General features: G+C 34.7%; 1 protein-coding gene and 1 long non-coding RNA gene across 2 annotated transcripts; both read right to left on the bottom strand.

Moving 5' to 3' along the window:
- Positions 1-7,921: 7,921 nt before the first annotated feature.
- On the bottom strand, positions 7,922-10,792 carry LOC145796756 (uncharacterized). The gene is made up of 3 exons (XR_014337266.1): positions 8,493-10,792; positions 8,265-8,405; positions 7,922-8,172 (listed from the first exon to the last, which is right to left on the bottom strand). It is a non-coding gene; the product is annotated as an uncharacterized LOC145796756 (long non-coding RNA).
- Positions 8,683-10,415, bottom strand: LOC114262849 (protein FAR1-RELATED SEQUENCE 5-like). The gene is made up of 2 exons (XM_082885830.1): positions 9,621-10,415; positions 8,683-9,525 (listed from the first exon to the last, which is right to left on the bottom strand). Exons 1-2 carry the CDS (start codon positions 10,413-10,415, stop codon positions 8,683-8,685), a joined length of 1,638 nt encoding a protein of 545 aa, XP_082741956.1.
- Positions 10,793-12,832: the final 2,040 nt, after the last annotated feature.

The raw sequence follows: 12,832 nt of genomic DNA, 5'->3' as shown, positions 1-12,832 counted from the left end.
CACTATGAGGTTTGATGGAATGTTTCTTTTTGTGAAATAAGTTATCTTTGATTCATTTAATATGAGTTTTTATATAGTTACAGTGTATTTTGTAGAATAAAGTTCATATGCTCTTAATGGTTTGAGATTTATTTGATTTGAAAGACTCAAATATTCCTGTGTACATCTTTTAGTAGCAGGAATCGTTGAAACTCATCACGAATCTGAGAAAGAAGCGTGATTCTATGATTTTTAGGAAGAGTCTAAGAAGAATCGTGCTTCTGATGAGAGAGAAATGCGATCTCGATCTGTCTTTCGTTCGATCTTCTTTTCTGCGATCTCGATCTGTCATGTGATCTCCTCTTCTGCGACCTCGATCTTATATTCTTCTTTCTCTCTCGATCTCGTCTCCTCCTGCTCCTCTTCTTCTTCTTCTTCTTCTTCTTCTTCTTCTTCTCTCTCTCTCTCTCTCTCTCTCTCTCTCTATTTGTTGATTTGTCTTCTCTCTCTGTCAATCTATTTTATTTCTCCCTCCCTCCCTCTCTAACAGATAACAAAATTATTTTATTTAATTTTTTGAAGAAAAAAAAATCATCTATTTTTAGAAAAGAAATCTAACAAAATCATATATAATATAAGTTATTTTATGCCTAAAATAATTTTAAATTTTTATTTCTTTTAACAGAATTTGTTATTCCTTATTTGTTAATACTTTTTTATTTATTTATTTTATTTATAATATATATGTGCCAATTAAAAATAAAAAAAATTATATACATAAATTAAAAATATTATCAATAAAAATAATACATATGCGCTCCCAACCTATGACTCTTCTAAGTGGCCACGCTACCACTACCGCTCCCATTTCGTGCAACTAAGGTACATCTGGGGCTATGATTTTTATATTTTTTTAGTCGTTTAGTGTCGTTTTTATATCTTTTGTTTCATAAGCACATGCTATTCTTGCATTTTGCATTTAACCGATTGGTCTATAATTACTCTAATGGTGTTTCCATGGTTATCAAAATTGAAATCTAGATCGTAGGATCCCTAAATTGCCAAAACAATCCAAATCGTTATAGAATCGCTGTTATGGCTAGATCACTGTATTTGTGATTTTTCTCTTTATTTGTAATATGTATCATCCTTATTTGTGGTTTTGCCTTATTTTTAATAGAAGATAGAATCTTATAATCCCCAATCCTATCCATGAGACCATCTCACCGATCATATGTAGGATCTTGATTTTAACAACCTGTTTGTGGGAGGAAAGGAATCAAATTATGATCGTTCTCTTGAATATTTCTTTTTGTTTCAAATCTATGCATTTGCCCATTTTGAGAAGCACGCTCCCCAACTCTCTTGCATTTCCTTGTATGGCAAAGATATGCATTTACAATGTTTTTAATAAAGTTCAGCATGGTAGTCCTACAGTTTCATCCACTTATACCATGTGTTTAATACATTTTCTATGCTTTATTTGGGATTTTGTTTTTATTGTTTTTGTTGCAGAGTTTAATGTTGCCTCGAATATTGTAATTGAATTAACCCAATTTTTTCCCCTCCTGTCCTTCAGGAGCTCCCTGAAGGTAGTTGGTGTTGCTCACAATGCTATTGTCGGATCTGTGGTGATTTGGTTGATGATAAAAGACGCTTTGAAATGACTTGGCGCAGTGAAGTGTGAGCATAAATGTAATTTTCTCCTCCTTACTCGTATTAGATTATTTGGATCTAAACATGTTTTGAATGCCTGCACATAGCTTCAAAATATTATGTGATGGACAAGTCACAATGTAATTTGAGTTGAATGTTTTGATTACAACTAGTAAATAGTCAATGCTTAGTTTAATTTTTAAGGATTCTTATTTTGTCCATGATTCTTTTCCTCATATTTTGGATTCCTACTGATTTTTGTGTTGCATGTAAAAAGACCATGAGGCATGCCTGAAAGAGCACACATATCAAGAAGTGGCTTCCAATACCTGGTTCTGTGGTGAAAGCTGTCAAGAGGTAAATTACAACTTTCCCGTAAATGTCAGTTGATTAAAAAGATGCATGACAATTGGAAAAAGAACATTTGATATGTAGGTCTTGGATGGTATTTGCAGATTCCAATGTGGTTGTATCATGTTGTTTCTTCGTAAAAATTATAGAATGGGCATATATTTCTTTGTCTTTTGAGAAGAAAAATGTGTTAATAGGTGCCAAAGGTAATTTTGTAGATTTTTGAACTTTTGATATGAGTGGTTATTTTATAGAGAAGAGCTTGTTGCATAATCTAAGAAATACAAACACAAACGCGTGATACGACACACATACATACAAATTTTCAAAAAATGCACAACATGACACATTGGGAACCTATGCAAATTCTATATATTTATTATATATCATATTTTTATATTTATTTTATGTCATATTTAATTTCATCAATTTTATCAACCTTAGTATGCTATTTTAGGGGGAAAAATAATAATTTTAAAGAAAAAGGTCCTTAGCATGACCCCAACATGTCTTAGCATGTCTGCAATGTGTCGGCAGAGTATCTGTGGCATGTTTGACTCTGTCCAATGTGTCGGACACATGTCCGTGTTGGACACCTATACGTGACCTCCGAAGGCGTGTCAATGCTTCATAGTGCAATAATAGAGAAGAGAAGGCAATATGTACTTACCTGGAGATAAACAGTTATTGTATACGGTTGGCACCTCCTTGGTGCTCTTTTTCAACAAATTTTTTGGTATGAAAAATAAAAAATAAAAAAAATGCATTTATTGTGGCTGTTTAGTCGCATTTGGCATTCTAGTTTTGATGCTTCCAGTTGTCAGAAGTCTACTAATTTTAATTTTGCGTTGCCATCTTCATTATGGGTTTTGAGAGAACATGGCTCAATGTTGTATGCAGGTTTACTCAGGCCTACAATCCCGCATCAGGATTGTAAATCTTCTCTCTGATGGCTTGTCTTGGACTCTTCTGAGATGCATTCATGGCGATCAAAGAGGTACATTTTGCCTGAATGGTTGTTGCTTTGAAGGCAGAATGCAACTCAAAGCTGGCTGTTGATCTTGAGACGTTGCAGTCAGTATTGTCGCCAGGGAATGTGTCGATGCTTCATGAATTCTTGAAGAGGTAATTTCCCCCATTGGGACTGTATTCTTGAACTTTAATAATAAAAAAGTATGTGTTTGCCCTATTATGACTTGTTCATTTCTTGCTCTAAAATCTTTTTATTTTGGCACTCCATAGTATATTCTCTTATCCAACACTAAAAGAAGAATTAAAATAGTTTGTACCACTCGTATAGATCATCACCAATATGTGAAATATACATGCATGTATAGTTGCTTTTTCTTTCATATCTTTTGAGCTAGTTATTTGCATATTAAATTTTCATTCCATTTTGGTTTTAGATGCTGAAATTTTTCAAGGTTGAGAAGCTTGTCATATCTGCAGAGTCTAGTGGAGACATGGACTGAGTTTTGGCTTCCAACCCTTGGAAGATTATGAGAGGAATAAGGGAATACTATGAAATTGATAGTATTTCACGGGATGGAACAGCATGGTTGAAGAAGCCCCTTTTTGAAATCCAATCAAGAGGTCAACCTAGAGGTGGGCATTTTCTTCCCCGTTCTTGTACTTCGTTTGTTTTGGTAGAAAAATGTTTTCCTAATTTTTTTAGTTTTATTTTCAAGCATTTGGTGGGACGGAAAATGAATGCCAACGAAAAATAAGCTAATTTTGGTGGAAAAATGTTTTCCACTTTAAAAAAGTGAAAACGTTTTCTAGACTTAACAAGACATCCTATAAAACCACTGCACCCCACCACCACCATCACCACAGTTACCATGATCACCTTCACCACCACTATACCACGTTTTTTTCCATTTTCTGGGGAACTGAAGTTAAAATTTCTTGGGTAAAACAGATTCAGGTCATGCATCATGGTCAAGCATAGATAATCCAACTGAAGTAGGTGCTTGCTCCGAAGGAGGGCACATTGATGATCTTACAAGACAATTGGATGGAAGCTCTTCACCAAAAGAAGTTGCCGCTCAAATGGAAACCGGACATACTGACGGTGATGGCAACAACATGCAAGTAGTCAGAGATGAAGATGCAACTTTGCATGAACATTTTTCAAAGCTGTGCTGCGAATAACCAACTTCAATCGTAGGAGGATCTCAACTAGAAATGGTTCCTCATGTAGAATCTGGGGTTATGTATAATGAAAGAAAAACTTTCTTCCGACGAACAGTTGCAGAAAGCCTGTATGTTGCAAGATAGTTAGAAATGAAATTATATATTTTGTGCAAAAAAAAAAAATGGTGCTCTCCATATTTGTGGTCTGGAAAAGGCAGTTCAAATTGTTTGGGGGCAAAGTACATGACATGCCATATGCTCTGCAAAAATATTTGAGTAGGTATAAAAGAGGGTTGGAAGGCAAAAGCATGAGCTAATAGCTAGTGTGATTCAATGTGTTTGATGTAACTTTTAGCAAATTTAAAGTTGATAATTAGAACGAAGAAGTTAAAATTATCTTTTATCTTGTTTGTTATTTAAAACTTATTTAAGTTATTTTTGTCTCATAAATTGTAAGGACATGTTGTATTAGATAATTTGAAGCAGATTTTGAAAATAAAAAGAGTTATAAGAAGCTCTATAAATTGTACCAAAGAGTCCATGTTACTTGAGTTCGGATCCTCTCCTTGAGGAAGGTCCTTGAGTTCCTGCGGGTAACAACTCAGATGAGCCGTTGGTCATCCAACGGCTGATATTATAAAAAAAAAAAAAAAAAATCAAAAATGTTGTGTTTTCGACTTCCCACCCAAACAAAACAACAACACAGCTCAGATGAGGGATTCACTTTCACTCTCACACACCACTCTCACTCTCACGCAGCACTCGCCTCCGTCGAACCCATCCTCACCGACGGCGAACTTCATTCTCACCGACGGCGAACTCCACCGCTCCAGCCTCTACGCTTCGTGAACTCACCATCGGTTGAGCAAAGATCTCTTCTTCACGAACCAGGTTAGTCTTCGAACAAAGATCTTTTGTCTTCCAACGTCTAAGATTGAGATTGAGATTTGGGTTTGGAATTAATATGGACAAGTTAGGGCTTTCAGAATTAGGGATTTTATAATTTCAAAATTAGGGCTTTTTAAAAAAATTAGGGATTTGGGTTTTGAAAAATTAGGAATTTTGGTTTTTGAAAAATTAGGGATTAGGGCTTTTAGAAAAATTAGGAATTTCAGAAGTAGGGATTTTAGAATTAGGAATTAGGGATTCGAATTTCTATTTGAACGGCTAAAAATTTAGGGCTTTTAACGTTTGAATTTTTTTTCAATTTGAGGATGATTTGGTAATATTTTTTGGAGATGATGAGGGTAAAGATGAACCCACAGTTCTGATGTTATGTAATATGAATGTAACCAACCCACAGTTCTGATATAACCAACCCAGATAATTTAAAGGTAATATGAATCTGATTCTTTGTTGTTGTTGAAAATTTAGTTGTTCTGAGTTTGAATTTAAAGGTCTTTCCTTGCAATTACTGTGTAGGACTAATGCGATTTGCTGTTTCTTTTGTGATCTAGAGAATTTTCTGACCCATACATTTTTACAAATGCATACCTACAAAGTAGGCAGAAAGCAGGGGGGAAAAAAAAAGAGGGAAAATTGTAAGAAACTAGTAAACGACAACTTTATTTCAAAAATCAGCTCAAAATCTGATGGAGTATACTATATTTCAAAATTATGTATCATCCAACTAGTACTGATAAAACAAGAACATTTTATCTGTGTTACATAGACTCATTTGTGTATCCAAGTCTCAAATTTCATCTAATTCTCATGTCCAAGATAACACAGCTAGAGTTCATATTTCTTAAATACTTCTTTTACTTTCTCAATGGTAAATTCACATTTACAAACTAAAATTAAGCATTTTATGTATTAAATGCATGGTTATATAGTAATCAAGAGTACTGGTACAAACTTGTTGAGTGCTTGTCCAACTAGGCATAACTCATATCTCACACTTAAAAGTTGAGTATCCAACATGTTCACAAATTTTGAAGTCCATGTTACCAAGATTGTAATGTACTGGAACAATGGGATTGGACAAATATTAGTAATAGTAGGTACATGAGTCCAGCCCCTCCATTACTGGAATAGGAGAATTTCCTACAAAATAGTTGGGATTAACTAGATACCTGTGGTATATGTGGTATACAAAGTGTAAAACTCTGTTGAAACTCACTGTTGGTGGCATTTTATTTAGGACCTCTTTTACTTCCCTCACTGTAGCTATGCTTATTGGAGATAATTAGGGTAAAGATGTGAGATATATGTTGGACAATTGCATCTGTTAATAACCATGTTTGCATCTGTTAACATCATAACCAGTTTGCATTTGTAACAATGTCTTCAAGTTATTCCTATGGGACATATTATTAGAACCAACTTCCATTAGCACCAACCTCCATTAGCACCAACTCCCATTAGCCTTCTCCTCATGTATGCAGATTTAAAAAATGGCTTCTTCTTCTAACATTAGCGACATGAGGTTGGTACCGAGGCTGTGCAATTGTGGAAGAACAGCTGCTATACATATTGTAAGAACCAACGAGAACAGAAATGAAGGGCGTTTGTACTTTGTTTGCCCATTGAAATATGTAAGTTGGTAATTCTAGCTATTTTCTTCCTTTATTAGACACATTAATATTTGTCTTATTGAACTAATGTATTCGCATGCATTGCAGAGTAACCCTCCCACTCATCATTGCAATTACTTCAAGTTCGTGTCTGAAGATGATGAAGACGTTACATCCAGAATCCGTTCCAACAGTACAGCTGCTACTGGTATAACAATAGAAGACTTGAACGATGTAAGGATGAGGCTTCATGACATGGAAAATGACTATGGTCGAAGGCTGCAAAGGATGGAAAATAATATGAAAAAGATGGTGTACTTCATTGTATTTTGTATCATTTTGTACTTTATGATGTAACTTTTCGACTTTATTGTATTTTTGGGAAACTTAATGGAAGTTTGTATCCTTTTGGATTTTATGTACTCTGACTTGTTATCTATTATCTGTTATGGAATGAATTTTTGGGAACATTAAACTTCTTATCTGTTATGGAATGAATGATGGAATTTTGGAATGTTGGAATGAATGATGGAATGTTGTGTTATGTAACTATAATACATGATAACCAGCAGATTCTGTGATGATGAATGATGGAATGTTATGTTGCACAGGCAGATTCTAATGGAATTTTGGAATGAATGATGGAATGTTATGTTATGTAACTATAATACATGATAACCAGCAGATTTTGTGATGATGAATGATGGAATGTTATGGAATGTTATGTTGCACAGGCAAATTCTGTTCTTGTTGCACAGGCAAATTATGATTCATGTGGACAGATCAGGATACCCTTCTCCTCCTTGAAGCATTGGACTGTGATGTTGCTGAGCATGTTGCTACAAACACCAAAGGTCAATCTAAAGGATGCTTTTATGGACTGTGATAATGAAAAGGATGCTACTGTCAAATAAATGTAGATCTGAAGCATACCAGTTTCAGAACATCAGAACCAATTTCAGAATATGCAGATCAATTTCAGAACATGCAGATCCATTTCAGAACATCACAATTTCAGATCCATTGCAGATCCAGTTTCAACATCAGATCAATTTCAGAACCAGTTTCAGAAGCAGTGTTCAACACAACATGACTTATCAATAACATGAACCAGTTTTAAATGAACATGTTCAATAACATGTTCAACATAGAAACAGTTTTAAATGAACATGAACATAGAACCAGTTCAATAACATGTTCAACACAGAACATGAACACAGAACCAGTTCAATAACATATTCAACATGAACATCAACATCAACATCAACCAACCAACACATAAATTAAAAAAGGATATTAACAATAACAGAATCAGTTCAGTTGGGTTTAACATATAAATTAAAATCAACTGTAACTGAACATCAACCAGTACAACTTTAACATCTAAATTAATACATTGGTTCTTAAAAATTGACACATTGGTACTTTAACATCACTTTCTAGCAACAGTTTGCTTTACAATTTTAGAGGCCATGTCTTCACGTTGTAGCCCAATTTCAGCATCAGTTTGGTTCTGTTGATGGTTGTCCATAGCCTAAAAAAAAAAGACAATTTTTAAGCAACTATAAATACATGATATCACAGAATTTTCAGCCACTATAAACTAAAAATACATCAAGGACGAACCTCACTACACATTGGAGTAGTTGATTCTTGAGAATATCGAAACCCAATGTCATATCCACATGAACCTTGTAGTAGTGACTGGAATGTTGGTTGAGTTGGCAAATAATTTGGCACCACATACATCTCCCGCAAATTGTTCGCCTACAAGAATGTCATATATGCTTTCAGTTATGGTTTTAGTCACATATTATATCCACATAAAAAATACAATGTTAAAGTAAGACTTACATGATATGTGGGATACATCAATGGCGGAGGAATGTAATTACCACCCATGGGCAAAGATCGAGGAAGAGGATGAAGGGGAGGAAGAGGTTGAAGTGGAGGAACATGTTCACGAACATATATATCTCCTCCAACAGATAATGGAGAAGGTGCAACCGTTGAACTTGCAACAGATTGTGACGAAGCCAAGCTATTAGCACGGATTTTTTTTGAAGTTCGCTACCAACGCCGCTTCGAATCCACCTTTGACCCTCCTTTTGCCCTTACTAGTTGCCACCTTTTTCTTCAATCCTTTTGGTTGCACAACATGATTCACATCTTCGCATTCTACTTCAAAGCTTTGGGTATCATCATCATTACGTACTTCATTTCCAACACCAAAATAAGCACTTAACTTGCCTTCAACATCTGCACCTAATGTAGCAAGGTGTGCAATACAAAAATCATATGTTTCTTCAGTTTCAGCAGCTCTACTTGCTACTGCTCTAACTGCAGTCATCAATATCTTATACCGCGAAGCTTGTTGGAATTTCACATCTACTTGAATGTCATTTTCCTTAATGTGCTGCACAGTTTCAGCTCTTGCTTGTTTGGTCCACCTCTTCAGAATGTATTGTGAAGGAACCTCTTTCATCTTCAATATGTCTCTAATGACCTTCAATGAGTGAGAACACAATATTCCTTCCCTTTCAAACTTTGTACAATTACAACCCAAAGAGCCATCCCTCTCCAACTTCACTTTCCTTGCATGTTTGTTACCAACATCAACAACTGTGTAAATGGTACTAGCCTCGCCATATTCAATTGCTTCTATGTCCGATTCAATGGATTGAAAGTACTCATTTTGAAATTCCTCAAAGATCTTTTTTGTGTAGACGTTACCCATTTGAATTAACATTCTTATTGTTGCTTTCACCTTTGTCAACCTTTGGCACAAAGCATAGCCCGCTTCTAACTCCTTGTATCGCTTCTCGTAAAGTACCCTTTCGAAATGCATGAAGAATTCATTTAAGTTGAAATCAAAACGAATGTAATCCTTTAAAAAGCATTAAAAGATTCACTAAGTTGTGTGGTACTCATTCCCGCAGCCCATGTTGATCTAACATAAGGCCATCCCCATTTTTCTTTCACCGCAAAAGTCAATTTCAACCAATGGTTATCATGCGCATCATATTTATCAAGCATTTCCGCCCACTCTAATTTCCATTGATTTGTATCTTCAATGTGAAAGAAGAATTTATTTAGTACACCCTTCACCCCCTTATCTTGGAACAAACAGTTAACATGTTTTAATGCATTTTGCATCAAATGCCAAGTACACAATCGGTGACTTGTGTCAGGCATAACGATGGGTATGGCTTTAGCCATTGCAGCATCTTGATCGGTGAACAAAGTTTTCGGTGCCTTCCTTGACATAGCCTCTAGAAAGTTTTCAAACAACCATACAAACGATTCGGCGGTCTCATCATACAACAATGCTGCACCAAATATAACTGTTTCCCTGTGATGGTTGAATCCCACAAAAGATTCGAACGGTCTATGTTCTTTGTTTAACTTGTAAGTCGTATCAAATGTGACAACATCACCAAATTGGGCATAATCCATGATCATTTGTGCATCGGCCCAAAACATATTGGTTATTTGCTCCTCATTATCTAATTGAACAGCATAGAAGAATGAAAGATTCTGCAAATATTTTTCTTTAAAGTATTGCAACACATTGCCTACTTCCCCATATGCTAAACTTTGTTGTCTTTTGGTTCTCAAATAATTTTTAGAATCTAACTTCGTAAAACCAAGACATTGCCTTCCACCAGCTTCTCTACCTATGAGTTCAAAAGACTGGCCCAAACGAAGACCAGATTGTGCCGCTAAATCTAACTGAATTGCTTGGGTAGCGGATATCTTTCTTTGTGACGGCAACATGTGGGCACACTCGGGTGATACAAGATCATGGTTGTGTTTTTCTTTGAAATCAGTCACAACATATTTTCCAGTACCCTCATGTAATTAATATAAAGTCGAGCCTCACACCCACTCCTAGTTTCAGCTCTAGAGTTTTTTGACAATGGGTCTCGCTTGTCAACCTTTCGAAATCCCTCCTTGTTGCAAACCAAAAGTCTATGAATAAGTTGATTAGTGAACTTGTCCTTCTTACAATAATCTCTTCTTATGCTAAACCCCATTCTTCCTCCATATGTATTATAAAATTCATACGCACATTGTTCAGAATCAAATATCATTCCCAATTTTGGCTTCCAATCACAGTCATTCTCAGGTTCCATATCGATATCAAAATGCAACTGAAAACCCATATAAATAAAATCTTAAGTTAATGATAGTTGAGCTTCTTAATAAGATTGCAGGGTTGCTTAGGTTGTAGTGCTATGAAAATGAATTGAAATTGGTTTATAGATAACATTTATCTGGTTTATAGATAGGACCATATGTCATATAAGGAAAATTACTCGAATTAAGGAAATTGAATTATTCATAATTGGCTTATCTGGTTTATTCATAAGGAATTATCTGGTTTATTTATCTGGTTTATTCATAAGGAATTAAGGAAATTTATCTAGTTTATCTGGTTTATAGATAGGACCATATGTCATATAAGGAAAATTACTGGAATTAAGGAAAATTACTGTAATATAGATAGAAATAGCAGTTAATAACACAAGCAATTCAGTTATTCATAACTGGCAGTCTCATGGGTCAAAAATTATTCATGAGATTCAATATAACATATCTAGACACCAGTTAATAATTACATGACCCATGAGACTGCCATGTCTACAAAAGGCCCATAACATTACCCTGTTCTATCCAATTTACAGTGTGTTCTATTAACTGGCAGTCTCATGGGTCTAAAACCAGTAATTTTAAGGTTAAAGAAATAGCAGTTTATGTAAGGTTCCAGTAATTTTCATAAACTGGCCTATCAATTTTAAGGTTCATGTTCTGAAATTGATAGACCAGTCTATGAATTTTAAGGTTCATGGTCTATCAATACGAGTTTATGTAAGGTTCCAGTAATTTTCATAAACTGGTCTATCATAACCTTAGAAATAGCAGTTTACATAAACCAGTCTATCAATTTTAAGCTCTTTACAAATTACAGTGTGTTATATTAACTGGCAGTCTCATAAGCAACCAGTAATTTACAGTGTGTTAACCAAATAGTAGAACCTTAGAGAATAGTTAAAGAAATCATAAAGAGGTAAAACACACCAATTAATGAAAACTCGTATTCGATTTCTTACCTTACTGTCGACTGTAATTTGTAAAGAGCTTCAGTCGAAAGCTTTGGCGGCAGAAGAGTGCTCTGTAGAGGCTGGAGCGGTGGAGTTCGCCGTCGGTGAGGATGGAGTTCGTCGTCGGTGAGGATGGGTTCGCTGGTGAGGATGAGGATGGGTTCGATGGAGGCGAGTGCTGCGTGAGAGAGAGAGTGGTGTGTGAGAGTGAAAGTGAATCCCTCACCTGAGCTGTGTTGTTGTTTTGTTTGGACGGGAAGTCAAAAACACAACATTTTTTTTTATTTTATTTTTTTTTTTATAATATCAGCCGTTGGATGACCAACGGCTCATCTGAGCCGTTGCCCGCAGGAACTCAAGGACCTTTCTCAAGGAGAGGATCCGGACTCCATGTTACTTATCCAATTCTTATTCATCTTCAAGTGAAAGAAAGGGAGGCAGCACCAGATCTTCCATCTTAAAAATTTTCTATTCTTACTACATTCTAATCTATATTCAATAAAACAACTATATTTTAAGATTTTTTTATAATCTCATATTGTATAGTGAGGGTGGACAGAGGGACAGAATTTCAAGACAAAAATATGATTTTATTTGTGTATAGTCACATCACAATTGACAATGTCATCTCTTAAAGGTAACTATTGACAATGTTATCTCTTAAAGTCAACTATGGCAAAGAGGACTCCTATTATCGCTCCAAATTTGTGATTTCCTTTGGGTTGTGGGATGGTTTTTCATTTTTTAATTATTTTAATTTGAGTTAAAAAATTTCGTTTGTAATAGATTTTTTTAATTTTTGTGAAAAAAAAAATATAATGATTATAATTTAAATGTGACATTTTATTTTATTAATTTTTTAATCTTTTTTATTTTTATTTTTATTTTTTGACTAAAATAATCTTTTTAATCCCAAAAATCCTCATGCCAAAGCAGGGCTGTGTTATCAAACATCATATTTAACAAATGTTTAAAACTTTAATAATAAGATTCTTAACATTCACAATAATATATTAGAAGATTTGATTGAAAATTAAGTTTAATTTTAAGTACATTTCTATTAAAAAAAAAAAAAAAAAGAGAGTGATT

Source organism: Camellia sinensis, chromosome 8, assembly GCF_055761805.1.
Source record: "Camellia sinensis isolate YWXY chromosome 8, ASM5576180v1, whole genome shotgun sequence".
NCBI lineage: Eukaryota > Viridiplantae > Streptophyta > Magnoliopsida > Ericales > Theaceae > Camellia > Camellia sinensis.
This window is presented reverse-complemented; position numbering and strand designations above follow the sequence as displayed.